Source organism: Octopus bimaculoides, chromosome 25 (assembly GCF_046866305.1).
Source record: "Octopus bimaculoides isolate indiv1 chromosome 25, ASM4686630v1, whole genome shotgun sequence".
In the NCBI taxonomy this organism is placed as follows: Eukaryota; Metazoa; Mollusca; class Cephalopoda; order Octopoda; family Octopodidae; genus Octopus; species Octopus bimaculoides.
The window spans coordinates 34,988,881-35,003,880 of NC_142952.1; the positions used below are offsets into that span (position 1 = coordinate 34,988,881).

General features: G+C 34.2%; 1 protein-coding gene across 2 annotated transcripts in view; it reads right to left on the minus strand.

Moving 5' to 3' along the window:
- Positions 1 to 15,000, minus strand: part of LOC106867589 (periostin) — a 1,103,508-nt gene that overhangs the window by 235,473 nt on the left and 853,035 nt on the right. For both annotated transcript variants that reach the window (XM_089342140.1, XM_089342139.1), the window contains one exon: positions 11,409 to 11,523. In XM_089342140.1, coding sequence (XP_089198266.1) covers positions 11,409 to 11,523 — 115 coding nt within the window. The remainder of the gene's footprint in view (positions 1 to 11,408; positions 11,524 to 15,000) is intronic.

Sequence of the window (15,000 nt, forward strand, 5' to 3'; positions counted from 1 at the left end):
TCAGGTTCATGTTACAGTATAGCTGCAGTCAAATGACTGAAGCAATTGAAAGATGTAAAAGCAAGTCCCGTATCTGCAATATTAGAACTTCGATTCTTTACTCGGTTTCTCATTTGTTAGAATAATCAAGAAGCATCAGTGAAATTTAATCTGAATTAGATGAAAGGCCGTGGTTTGGATTGTGCTGTCCTATGAAAATCATGATTTCAAAATATTACATCGCGGTTTCAAATGCAACGCCAGATACAATATAAATGAGAAAACGATGAAAAAAATATTTTCTGTTGTATTATTATCGATTGCCGTTTAAACTGCAAGTGTTTTGTCGATAAGTCTATCATTATCAAGTGGCAATTATATTTTATACCTAATATATCGATATTTTTACAGTGATTGATATGGCTATTACTTAAAAGACAGCTCTCATCTAGGGTCATAACATTTACTTGTTTCAGCCATGTGACTGTGGCCATGCTGGGGCGCCCCGTTGAAGGATCTTAGTCAAAAGAATCGACTTCAGCATTTTTTGTTTCTAAGCCTCGTACTCATCCTACCGGTCTGTTTTGTCAGACGTTAAGTTACAGTGACGTAAAAAGGCCAACACCGGTCGTCAAGCGATCGTAGACACACACACAAACACACACATATATCTTTAAAATTTAGCCACAAGAACAGTAAACTTTTGAGGAGAGGGGTTAGCCGATTTCATAGACCTTAATAGCTGGCTGGTACTTTATTGTATCGATGTCGAATGGCGAAATGGTAAAACCTGGCCGCAGCATGGCGATTTGAACTCAGACGTAAATGCACCATCGCAGTCTTCTCGAAGCCATAACTATCCTCCCAGCCCAAGGTGGCGAGCTGGCAGAAACGTTAGCACGCCGGGCGAAATGCTTAGCGGTATTTCGTCTGTCCATACGTTCTCAGTTCAAATTACGCTGAGGTCGACTTAGCCTTTCATCCTTTCGAGGTCGATAAATTAAGTACCAATTGCGTACTAGGGTCGATCTAATTGACTGGCCCCCACCAAAATTTCGGACCTACAGTAGAAAAAAACTATCCTTCCAGTCCACCACGGCACACATATATTCGTATATAAACACACACATTCGCACGCATATGCGAATCATTACTGGAAACACTATTATATACACTGTACCTTCGTACATTGTATATATTATACATCCGTAAGGGTGTATAAAACACACACACATATATATATAAAGTGTGTATGTATGTATGTATACATCGATAAATACATATATCAATAGAAGGACAGATAGATGTAATTGTCTACCTTTATTTGTGTGCGAGAGCTTATTTCTTTACAAGTACGTCTACACACTCACATACAGCAATGAACGCGCACGTTGATTCAAATACACACAGATACACACACACACATTGTGTACATTGATATATATACACACACACAAACATACTGAGACAGTAGTGCGTTTGTGACACTCCTTGTTTTACAAAAATTCCTCTCCGTTGCCACAATAGGAATTATCTCCCTTTTGTTATCGATGACAACGCCTCTATTTAAACCTTGTCACTCGTTCAAAATTACTCATTACTCAACTTATTGTTATCTCTATTGAAACTAAAGCCATTCTAGAATGAAATGGGCGCCATCTTGTTTCTGCCTTTAACATCGTCGTTAATTAACCAACAATACCTTTAAATTTGACAATTCAGAAAAGCGGACATTTTAAAGGGGGGAAATAAAAGAAAAGAAAAGAAGAAACACTCCTATAAAATTGTTAAAGGCTTTGTTGTTGTTGTTGTTGAGAAATTGTTTTTGTTATATTTGTTAGACTTGTTATTGTTCTTTTTGATTGTTGTTCAAATTCTTATTTCGTAGAAGAGTTAACGATTGAATAAAAGCGCAGTTTTATTTACCAAACTCAGTAGCAAAATAAGTTAATAATAATAATAATAATAATAATAATAATAATAATAATAATAATAATAATAAAAGAAGAAATGCAAAAGAAAACTCGAATGAAATACAGTATATATGTGATCCGTAGTGCAGTGAAAATGCAATAATAATAATAATGATAATAATAATAATAATAATAATAATAACTCCATTGGCATTTTTGTTATGATTTGCACTTATTATTATTATTTCGCTCTCTTTTAAATTCTTCTGTGTCAGTTTATTAGGAAAGTTCTTGTGTGATTTAATGTAATAAAACTGTCAGGTTTTGTGAAGAATATTGAAATTTTTATTCTTATGCACACACACACCCATACACACACACACCCATACACACACAGATGAGTCAGCAGCTGGTGATTTATTCATACGTTACTCTGAGTTTCCCACGTCGCCATTAAGTTCTCTACTCAATTTTCGTTAAGATTAGTTCTCAATGGTCAAAGCAGATGCCCCAGTTGAAATTCTTTCCGGTCTTAAGTCGAACTACAAAGCCGCCAGGGAAACATCCTAGCTTTTCGGTTTTGTATCGTTTCAATAGGGGAGTTCAAGAGCTCGAAATATTCCGGGAAATATTGTCCAGTTGTGGCAAAAGGCTAACGTTGAGAACGCTAACTGAGGCGAATTTCTTCATAATGACCAAAGTTTAGAGAGACAGAAGACAGATGATCATATATGAACGAAAGTCCACTACATTGAATTGAGGAAACCTCCAGACTACTTTATATTCAAATCCGGGCAAACAGTTGATGAAACCTGCATTGAAATTCCGTTAATCAAATCTATTCATACTGCTAATAACATCGAAAATATAATTATATTTGTGCCCAGTTTGTTTCCTGAGTATGTCTACAATATATTTGGAGTTGTTGAGAATGTCGATCTTGTTATGCGCTACTGATAGTTTCTTGTGCTGGGAACATGGCTAATAATGGTTTATAACACGCGACATCTCTGCACATTCATCAGTCACAAACTGCATAGTACTCAAGAGATCACAACATCGCCGTTTGAATTCCTGGACGGGGCGGTGCGTTGTGTTCTTGTGCGAAACACTTCATTCCACGTTACTCTTTGATCACTTCGGCACTTGATGTATGGCACACCGTGCATCTGTTCAAGAAACGTAAATTTGATGGAGGGAGGGAGGGAGGGAGGGAGCTAATGTGCAGCACAAGCATTTGATCACAATAAGCAAAACATTTGCGCCGATTGTTCAGCAAGGAATTGCAGAGCCCGCTTCTTTGGACTAAGAGCGACTACCATTATATATATATATATATATATATATATATATGTGTGTGTGTGTGTGTGTGTGTGTGTGTTCGTTAGGTGCAGGAGTCATATTTTACAATTATATCAGAAGGACAGATATCATTGTCTGTTTCAGCTTCTTTGATATGGCGATAATGAAATATCATTGAAGGTGTCAAAACATTTTGTTATGCATCTGGTCACAGCCTACGTTTCAAGGTAAACACTCACACACACACACGCACGCGTTATACATCTACGTAACTTAAATGACAATAGGCTATATATATATATATATATACTGGTATATTTGGCGACATTTTAAGGTGTAAATGAGAGATGTGATATCATGAAATATGTAATCGATATTCCTGTCTGGAAGGACGTATTTAAAACGTAAAACTCTCACAGATATCACATATGAAAAAGATGGTTCTTTTGATATGAATGTATTTGATCAAACCACGATTTCTACAATTTTTACACAGATTTATATATGCATACGTATTTATATAGGCATGAACACACACATTTAGGAACCTTGAGAAAGTCTGAAAACTTCTTTTGGAACGGTGAAACCCGAAGCAGTTAAAGCTATAGATAAATAATAGCTTGCAAATATTGCGTTTAAGAACCCGTTGTATAGAAAATGTTAAGGCTGTGTGTGGTATGTGTGTGTGTATGTATGTATAAATATCATTGCTATTATATGTCCAAATTTGGCCAAATGCGTTTTTTTAAAAATATTTAATACGAAGAAAACAAGGACGGGTCATTCGGAATTTTCTTTCATCAGTCGAGATAAAGATTATCTTTGCAATTCCGGCTGGTTATACTCCATATATATATATATGTGTGTGTGTGTGTGTGTGTGTGTGTGTAGATTTGTAGTATAAAACACAGATTCTGAGAATCGTGGGACTCTCACAGAAAGCTCCTCTTACGGACTCGGCTAACAATCCACATAGTGATCCAATACAAAGAAGTGTAACGTAGAGTGTTCATGCAGGTGAAATCTAGAAGATAGATCGATAAAAATATTTCATGAGCGATGTATAAACCATAAAAGTCCGGACTTTTAGGATTTAAATAAAGCATATCACACACACACAGACACACACACACACGAACGCCTGAATCCTGGCGCCTAAATGGTGTACTGATGTGGGAGACGATCATAGTTGATGGCAATGTGACTATTCACGTCGGAAAATATTTATTTTGCTCCGTGTATTGAGTACTTGCAGTTTTTTTTAATTGTTTATATTTCTGTACTTATATATTTAGCCTGTAGTATCACTATATTCACTTTCTAACAATGTGAATACTTTTTAATGTGAGAATGTATATTTTTATTCGCCTTTTGTCTTTTTGGGGATATATTTACTAGTCAAGGCGCCGAAGAAATCACACTTCACATTAATAATTCATACAAGCAGTTGCATTTGTATGCATCTACCACAAGCTTTTTTATGTTGATATATATATATATATATATATATATATATATATATATATATATATACACATAATGTACGTGCATATATGTGTATGTATACATATATACAGCTGCGTGAGTGTGTGGATCAGATTCACACAATTGTATCTAAAGATAGCTCCCCGAGCAATATATGGAATATTTATATGGAATTGCCAAAATATTTGATCCTCCGGAAAGTGTATATAATATTGCAGCTTGGAAACAATACTTTCTAACGTACACACTTGCATGCACGTATATATACATATATATATATATATATATATATATATATATATATATATATATATATATACATATACACATGTGTACATGTATGTTTATCTGTCGGTTGTATGCACACACACACACACACACACACACACACACACACACACACACACACACACACATATATATATATGGTGATGAGGTCCATGTAGAATCGTTTTTTCTAATCTTGTCTCTCATTTGTTTATGCTCTTTGCAACGTGAGAGCAAATCATGCAATGGGTAACTAATCCGTTCATCCATCCGAGGTCGATAAATAAAGTACCACCCCTTTGCTGGTATCTACTTGTAGCTGTTACATCTTCAATCTTTTTTTTTTAAGACAGCTTACTCCATCATTCTTATCTCCCACCATAGAACATTGCAGGACTTTGGGGATTGCCTTCGTTTCTTTTTTGACATACAAACACATACACTACCAATATATATATATATATATATATATATATATATATATATATATATTATTCCTATGTTTTAAAATGTGTGATAGAAATATTTTATTTTTTCTAAGTCTTCACGTAGACCCCATCGTTTCACATCTAATTACGTTCTTCAAGAGACAATGTCGATAACGGCTAAGGTAATACCCGTTTAAATGGTGTTAGATTGGCAGTTTTGGTACACACATTGGGATTTAAACACACACACACACACACACACACACACACACACACACACACACACACACACACACACACACACACATATACATACATAATATCACGCGCGCACAAGCATAATGGATGCATACAGTAGATATATAGGGATGGAGTGTACGAAAGGGTATATAGATCAAATGTATCCAGATAAATAGTTAAGACTGCAGCAAAGATCTATAGATCGAACTATTGATTGAAAAACAATGTTTAGCGAAAACGGAAGCGGGGAGAAGAAAAACGTAAGAAATATAAGGAGAGGAGAAGGATAAGGAAGAGGGTGAGAAGGAGCCGAAGGAAGGATGGAAGGACTTTTTATAATATTATAATATTAAGCGGGACATACTCGTGTATACCGAATATGTTAAGAGAAGGAGAAGGAAAGAGAACAAAACGGAGAAACTGCACAGAAACAAAAATATACTAGAGTATTACTCCAGCATGGCCATAATCGCTGTTGTTTAAATTACGAGGACTAAAGGACTAAAGAACAACGGACATTTACATTTATTAGAATGGAATATATAAGGAAATAAGAAATAAATATAACCATAAAAAAAAGAAAAAGAAAGCTACAAAAGAAAAGAAAGAAAGAAATGTGTGTTGTGTGTCTTTCGAGATTTCGGATTCGTATAATTCTACAATTACTTATGTGTAGACACACGGCATTGATGGAATGGTACATTGGTAAATAGAGACGTTGAGGAAGATGGATATAGTGTGTGAGAAAGAGAGTGAGTATGCGTGGAGAAAGAGAGAGAGAGAGAGAGAGAGAGAGAGACGGAGATAGGGGATGAGAGAAATTATCAAGGGGCTATATATACATAGGGATAGATAGACACACGCATATACATATTTTTCCATAATATACATTATACAAAGACATATATATATATATATATATATATATATATATATATATATAGACACACACACGTGTGTATGTAGAGAGAGACAAATACATACATACACATAATCTTTCATACGTTTCTCTAAGCAATCCTCAATCTCTTAGTCTTTCCGTCAATTTGTGTGTGTGTGTGTGTGTGTGTATATATATATATATACTGTATGTGCATGCATGTGGACATACGAACACACAACCATGCACAAACACACACACACACACACACACACACACACACACACACACAAAGTATATATAAAAAACAAAAAAACAAGACATCAGAATCACAGCAGAGCCATTCTTCAGAAGACCATTCCGATAGAACAATACACATCGCACGCAACAGAACACACACATATTTCAATATTTGGTCTTTCTTACTGTTTTTTTTTCTTTTTATTCTTTTACAATTGTTTACTTGTTTATTTTGCTATATGTTTTTGTTGCTTGTTTTTCTTTACATTTTATTGTTGTTGTTACTTTTCGGTTCGTATTGTATTTTTTTTATGTAATTCTCTGTTTTCCATTATTTTTTTTTTTTTGCATATTGTTATATTTGTTTATATTTGATTCTATTTTGCGGTGGGTGGTAGTGGTGGTGGTGGTGGTGGTGGGTAGCTTCTCGTTTCTTCCTTTTTTTCCCTGTTTTGTGTTATTCTTTTATGTATTTTCAAGTATTTACTGCAGACTTTAGCGTGGAATCTATTACATCTGAAGAATGTCAGTCACTTGACCCGCGCACAGATCGATCTTAAGTTACTGTACCGATTGCAAGGAATTGCTAAACCGCCACCAATACCATTCTCTTCTACACACACACACACACACACACACACACAAACATACACACACTTATAATGCTTGTTTTATGTCAAGTAATAAAAATTTCACATTCAACTGAAGGATTACAAAATAGTTTTCCATGGAGTTTATATATATTTTACTTTTACAAAAAAGAGTGGTGACAAGGACTTCGAAGTTTCGGGCTGCTAGACTTCGTCGGGCAGTTTGATGATGGCTAGTGGATCGAATCTTCTTGTAAAATTAAAACACAGTATATACATATATATATACAAGTATACGTATGTAATATCATCATCATCATAATCAGTAGTAGTACTAGTAGTAATAGTTGTTGATTCTTTCTGACTCGTTGCTATGTGTGTTACGTTTCCCGTTGTTCCATCACGAATATCGTTTGATCAATCGGAAGCGTGAAACATGAAGCCTTTCAGCAAGTACCATAAATATATATACTCCAGATTTTCCACTATATGAGTTTAACTTATGTAAGAAGTGTACAAATGCTTCACACATTATATATATATATATATATATATATATGAGTGCGTGTGTGTGTGCACACAAACATATTCAATATATGCATGCATATATGCATGCATATATATATATATATATATATATATATATATATATATACATATAGTTCACAGATTAGATACAGAGCTTCACAGTCTTGAAGGCACTAGTACTCAAAAGATTCAAACTTAGACTCGCCCCACCACCACAAAAAAAACAACTTTTACTCAACTGAATAAGTATTTGTGTTCTAACAATTCGCTATGAATATCACTTCCCAACGATGTGGTTCTAGGTACAGTCCCACGGCGTTCTTCTGTAACTAAGGGCCGACCAAAGACTTGTGGGTGGAATTGGTAGATCGAAATTGAAAGAGGCCCGTCGTGTGTTGTGTTTGATGGTCTTCTTATTGTTATTGTATTGCGTGTATTATTGATGTTGTGGTTGTTAATACGGTTTCTTTTATATTATTTTGTTGTTATTTCGCTCTAAATCAGGAGACTTACCGTGCAACACATTCCATCATTACCATTCCATATTTTCCTCTTCTACTCCTACTTTTTCCTTCTTTTTCTTCTTCTTCGTCATCTCCTGCTCTTTCTCCAACTTTTCTTTTTCGTATTTAGTCTTTTTCTTTCACCTTTTCCTTTCTTCTATTTTTTCTTTAAAATTCTTCTATTTTTTCTTTAAAATTCTTCTAAATTCTTCCTCTTCTTTGTGTACATTCTTTTTCTTCTACATTCTTCTCCTTCTAAATACTTCTATTCTTCATCTTCTAAATTCTTCTTCACCTCCAAAATTCTTATCTTCTAAATTCTTCTTGACCTCCGAATTTCTTCACCTCCTAGATTCTTTTTCTAAATTCTTCTTCAACTCCTAAATTCTTCTTCTAAATTCTTCTTCACCTCCTAAATTCTTCTTCTACATCACACCATTCTCTACTATGTCCAGTTTTAAAGACTGACAGTACGATTCCAGAGCAATTTGGCTGTTATTTCTTGGTGCACCCCTTCCGATGACATATTTGGGGAAAGGGGGTAAACGAAGTGGGGGACCTTGTTTTCTACCGAACCTTGTTTTCCGAGGAACCGACATTAACGAAACAAACTCAAATTAAAAAGGAAGAAAACGAGCAATTATATAAAAGACGAAAAAAAAAAAAAGAAATAGTAGCGACAACAACATAAATATCGGGGTCAGCAAGGAAATATACCATAAATAAATAAATAAATAAATAAAGGTGAAAAAAATAGAAATAACATAAATATATAAATGTATAATATATACAAGATCAAACGAATGGAACCATGATTAAACGTTTGTTTGTCTATATGTATATTGTTAAGTATGTAAGTGAAAAAAGACAGATGCACACACACACACGTGTGTGTGTATGAGTATATCGGCATACACGCATATATCTGTAGATTTCACGTGTGTGTATGTATATATATATATGTATATATATATGTGTATATATATATATATATATATATATATATATGTTTATATATATATATATATATATATATATATATGTTTATATATATATATATATATATATATATATGTTTATATTGGCACAACATTCTACTCGCATTTACATAACATTTATATATCTTAACACGTTTTCTATCGGTTAACCTATGGTTATTTATTTTTTTTACAAAATAGCCGAATAATATTCTTCACGTGTTAATACAGTGTTTTATATGTTTTATATGAGAAAATATTGTGTCAGTATTTTGTGACAGTATGAAGTTTAGTAATACGTATGATCTGGATAGTTTAAACGACATTCTACTTGTGTTAATAGATCATCTTATACGTGGTAAGAGAACTTATTATATATCCGTATACGCTTCATTTGACATACCTAAACATGTTATTACTACGTTATAAATACATCATTTGTTATACCTAACGCACTATTTTAGATTCATACAGAATTTTGTTTTTACATTCGTAAAGAGATCACGTTTTCATACGAAACACATTTTTGCGTTCGTAAATACGTCAGAACAGATCTATAAACACGTCGCTTCAGAAGTGTAAACACGTAATTTTTACCTACGTAAACACTTCCTTTTATATACGCAAGCACATCTCGTTGCATGCGTAAACGCATTAATTTACAATCAGAAGCATTTTCTTAAACACGTACTCTTAATTTCACATACCGAAACACATCTCGTTCTATACGAACACACATTTTTGTTACATACGCCAACAGTGTCTTTTACATAAGCAAACGCAACCTAATCACATTTTATTACACGAACAGCATTTCACTTATGGCAACACACCTTACATACGTAAACACATTTCGTTGCATACGAAAACGTCTTTTGATACATTCGCCAACAAAGCCTTTAACGTAAAGTCAAACAAGCGTTCTACATACCTAAACACATTTTGTTGCATAAACACACCAGTTTACATACGTGAACACATATTCAAACATTGACCTTAAAATACGAATCACTTCGTTTTAATTCATCAACAGAAAATTTTACATACATGGACACATCTTTATTTTATGGAGCTTAACCTTCACAGACATCATTTCACAAGGTATTATGTACATAATCCAGTGTTTATATATCCGTTAATACATTGTTTTACGCACGACTTCACACTACATTTATATACTCTCATACAGTGTTACACATATGTTAACATAAGTGCTTAACATACGTTAACACAATGTTTTACTTACGCATGCGTAACATTCTACAGTTAAACAACCAATGAAAGATGATATAGAACACATGGTGGACGGAATTATTTCGGAACTATTAAGTTTGGTTTTGTTTGGGTTTTATTCGCATTTTAGCTGAACTATAAATTATACACTTAAGACAAACTTTAAAAACAATCAATGGATTGTAAACGGTATAAGAAAAGAACTGAAGAGCAATTATAAACACATTCACTGGAAGTTAAATTTCAAAGACGAAATAATGCAATTCCCTAATAATAATAATAATAATAATAATAATAATGATAATAATAATAATAATTATTATTATTATTATTATTATTATAATCCTTTTTGCTATAGGCACAAGGCCTGAAATTTGGGGGCAGTGGGTAGTCGATTACATCGACCCCAGTGTTTCACGGATACTTATTGCATCGACCTGGAAAGGATGAAAGGCAAATTCGATCTTGGAGAAATTTGAACACAGGATGTAAAGCCGGAAGAAATTTCGGTAGAAGGCTCAGAATTTTGAGGGGTGAAGTTTATTTGATTGCATCGATAGCATTACTTGATTCTTATATTATCTTATCGCGCCCCCACCAGAGGAATATAACAATATTAATAACAACAACAATACAATAATAATAACAATACCAACCATTGGTTTCAGGTCTCTGGGTGAGACATGCAACAGCTTGCATAAAAATAAATAATAATAATAACAATAATAATAATGATGGGAAGAAGAAAAAGAAATGAAATAACAAACAAAAAATAAGAGCAAATAATACCCCCCCCCCCATTAAAAGAAAATACATGCTATAGTAAAATAGTCTTGTACCTACCTCCATTTGACTTCCACAACTTGAGGATTTCACCAAGTTGGGTCACAACCTCAAAAGAATTGGTGATGTTTACCGAACTGATTTCTTGACCAATCGCTAGATGGCCCTGCAAGGCCTGCAACAGAGGGAGAAAAGAATACGTTGATACAATGGCATAAAGTGAGACGGGTTAATCAAATTGATCATCTGATGAGTTGACATCATCATAGTCATCGATATCATAGTCATCGATATCATAGTCATCGATATCATAGTCATCGATATCATTATCAGTAACATCACAATCATCTTCCTCATCGTGATCACTATCATCAACATTATGATCCTTATATTCATCACCAACGCCGCCACAATCATCATCACCACAGCAATAGTCGTCACAATGATCTTCCCCACCGTCACTACTAGTAATTGGTGAACGTGGCACAACACCCAGAAATGCTACCGAAAAGACTGGGAGAGATTGGAATTGAAACTCGCGCTGTCGACTTTCAGAAAATTACCATTCTATATTTTGCAAGAATTCTAAGAAAGATTTTTGAGATTTGAGGAGACTTGTTGTTACAAAATCTCAAGATAAAATACCTCCAAACTAAATTAGCTGTAGAATATTCATAACAATGATGATAATAATAATAAGCTGATACCAGCAGAATACCAAACACTTAAGGATAAAAATTCAGTCGTTTACACTGGCCCCAGTTTATAACTGGTAATTAAATTTATCGACGTCGAAGGGATAAAATACGAAGCTGACCTCATGGGATTTTAATGTCTCTTGTCATATGTACAAAGGGTTAGAAATTTGGAGAAGGGTTAAGTCAATACTATCTACGCCATTACTTCAATGATAATTTAATTTCTCGACAATGAAATGATGAAGGGTAAAATTGACTTGGGCATGAATTGAACTCAGGAAGAAAGAACCCAATGTAGTTTGCTCGACGCATTAAATATCCTTCCACGGAGTGGCAATCAACGTTTAGTACGATCACCCAAGACTAGTGAACATAAAAAGAGTGTGTCGTCCTCCTCAGACCAGTGACCTAAGGTGAAGTGACGCAATTATGTGAACTCTCATTGAAGACATCCACAAAACAAATGATGGTGTTAAAAGGGAGTAAAAGATGAAGTTTACATCTGAAAAACTTGGAACAGAGGTTCCGCCAATCAGCTTTCTCGCAGATCTCAACTAGAACAATTTCACTCACACGATATTGGCGTCTGCGAAGACGTTGCGTATCAGACGATAAAAACTTATCCAAGTGAGGGACGAACACAGATCTAGCGATGGCGAAGCTAACATTGATTAATACCGCAACAAGTCAGGACCTCGATCCAAATTAAGAGTGTGGCCTTGTGCCAAACTGAGAAATTACTGTAGTTGCAAACACTGACTATAATATTGCAGAAGACGCCATTATTGATGTCAAATGTTTGTAGCAAAATTTACGGTGTTTATGTCGGCCATTAATTATATTGTATGTTCCAAAGACATATGCATGATTAAAGAAAGTCTTAATAATTCAAGAAGCGGTCAGTTTATTTACCCTGTAATGTTGCGGTTACATGTGTGTTTGTTTTTGATGATGAATGCATTGAATATAATTATATTTATATACACACATACATTTCGTGCATGCATGCATATATATATATATATATATATATATATATATATATATATATACATTCATAATGTGTACATATATATAGAAACGATACATATATGTAACTGTGTGTGTGTGTACGTATCTATCTATAGTAATTGTATCTTCTTTCTTTCTCTCTGTCTCTCTCTCTTTATCTATCTCTCTCTCTATCTCTCTCTCTCTCATACACATATATAAAACATCTTGGCAGAGCATTGGATCTATATCCATGACAAAGTTCTTACAAGTAATGGAATTCAACAACTTCTGTGAGTTCTGGTTGGCTAATATGATTCCATCAACAATGTAATTGCTTCACTTTTAACACAAGGCCTCACATGAAGCTACTTACAAGACAATCTCGTTGGGCAATAAGATCAACCCACGATTAAGACGATTCACTCGTCGTTATTGAACGAATTCCTCTTAGCGAAATTCCGAGGAATCAGCTTATAAATTTGTCTTCGATATTTTAAGCAATATCATGAGTATCAAAGTATTGCTGTGCATAAAATATGAACGTTGGACTATGCTAGCAAGTTTTCAAAATTATGTGTTTATATTCACGTTACATTACAAGCATTTTGTAGAAAATTCCATTGATTTCCATGAAGGCGAACGATTTATCTCGTAGAATTTCTAAATCTGTTTGAAAAGTGATTTGGCACGAAACTCTAAAATTCTGAGTCACTAACAAAGCTACACCAGTAAATAATATTTTAATAGCTTTGGCAACCTGGACTGTGAAATAAATTCGATCTAACATAAACTGTATGGCAGTTTTCTTGCATTCACTCTTTTTTAGAGAGAGAGGGAGAGAGAGAGAGAGAGAGAAAGAGAAAGAGAAGCATGCGTTTTGCAGGACATGTGTTTAAAAGTTAAGGAAGAACACATTTTGTGGACACATGTTTAGGCCTCGACATGTATATATACGGATGTCCAACAAAATTCCTCCAAGACCATCTCTCTACGGACACAAGATGTGGCCATGCGTAATTGCAACTAGTAGTTTGATCGTACCAGATTATATCTGAGGAATTTCAATCAGATGCCGGTGAGGAGGGTTGTATCTCAGTGTGAGTTTGTGAATAAATTCATATGTGTATACATTAAGTATGATAAACAGCTAGCTACTTGAATCGTATACTGCTTCTGCTGTATATAAGGGATTTTCAGTCAACCGGGCGGCAACTTGCATCGTCAGTGATTGTTGATCCTATGTTTCTTAAATATCTAAAAGCATGAGGTGGGATTTAAGTGGAATTTTAATATCTAAAGGTATGAAATAATGGGATTTAAGTACAGGTTATTGATAACACCCAACGAGCAAGAAATACATACAGTTTTCTCAGCAACAGCGGCGGAGATGATTTGGCCTGCCTCTAATATATATATTTTATTTTTAAAAACTGCACGTCCATAAGAAATATTATCGTTAGAAGAATACCGAAGTAAATTTGCCTCTTATCATGTATCTACATTATGTATGACACACAGATTTCAATGACATATAACGGGCATATATATATATATATATATATATATATGGAGAGAGAGAGAGAGGGAGAGTATTACATACCATGCGTGCGTACAGACATTACTGCTGCGTAAATATGCAAGTATAAACATTAATGACGCTAATTAAGTTAGTGTTAGTTGCATAAACTACTTCCAAATTAGTGTTTGTTGCATCAAACACTCCCCGCTCCCTCCCCTCATAAACAACTTGAGAAATAATCTTTTGAACTTTTCTCAGCTGAAACTTTAGTTAACTTTACAGACATTTCATGTTTTATTGCCTACAACATCATATATATATATATATATATATATATAGAATAATATAATTATCTAAGAGGTACACCTAAAAACACGTATTTTCACATAAACGATTACATACATTATATAACTACAAGCGATCGCTAGCAGTCGTTTTTCTC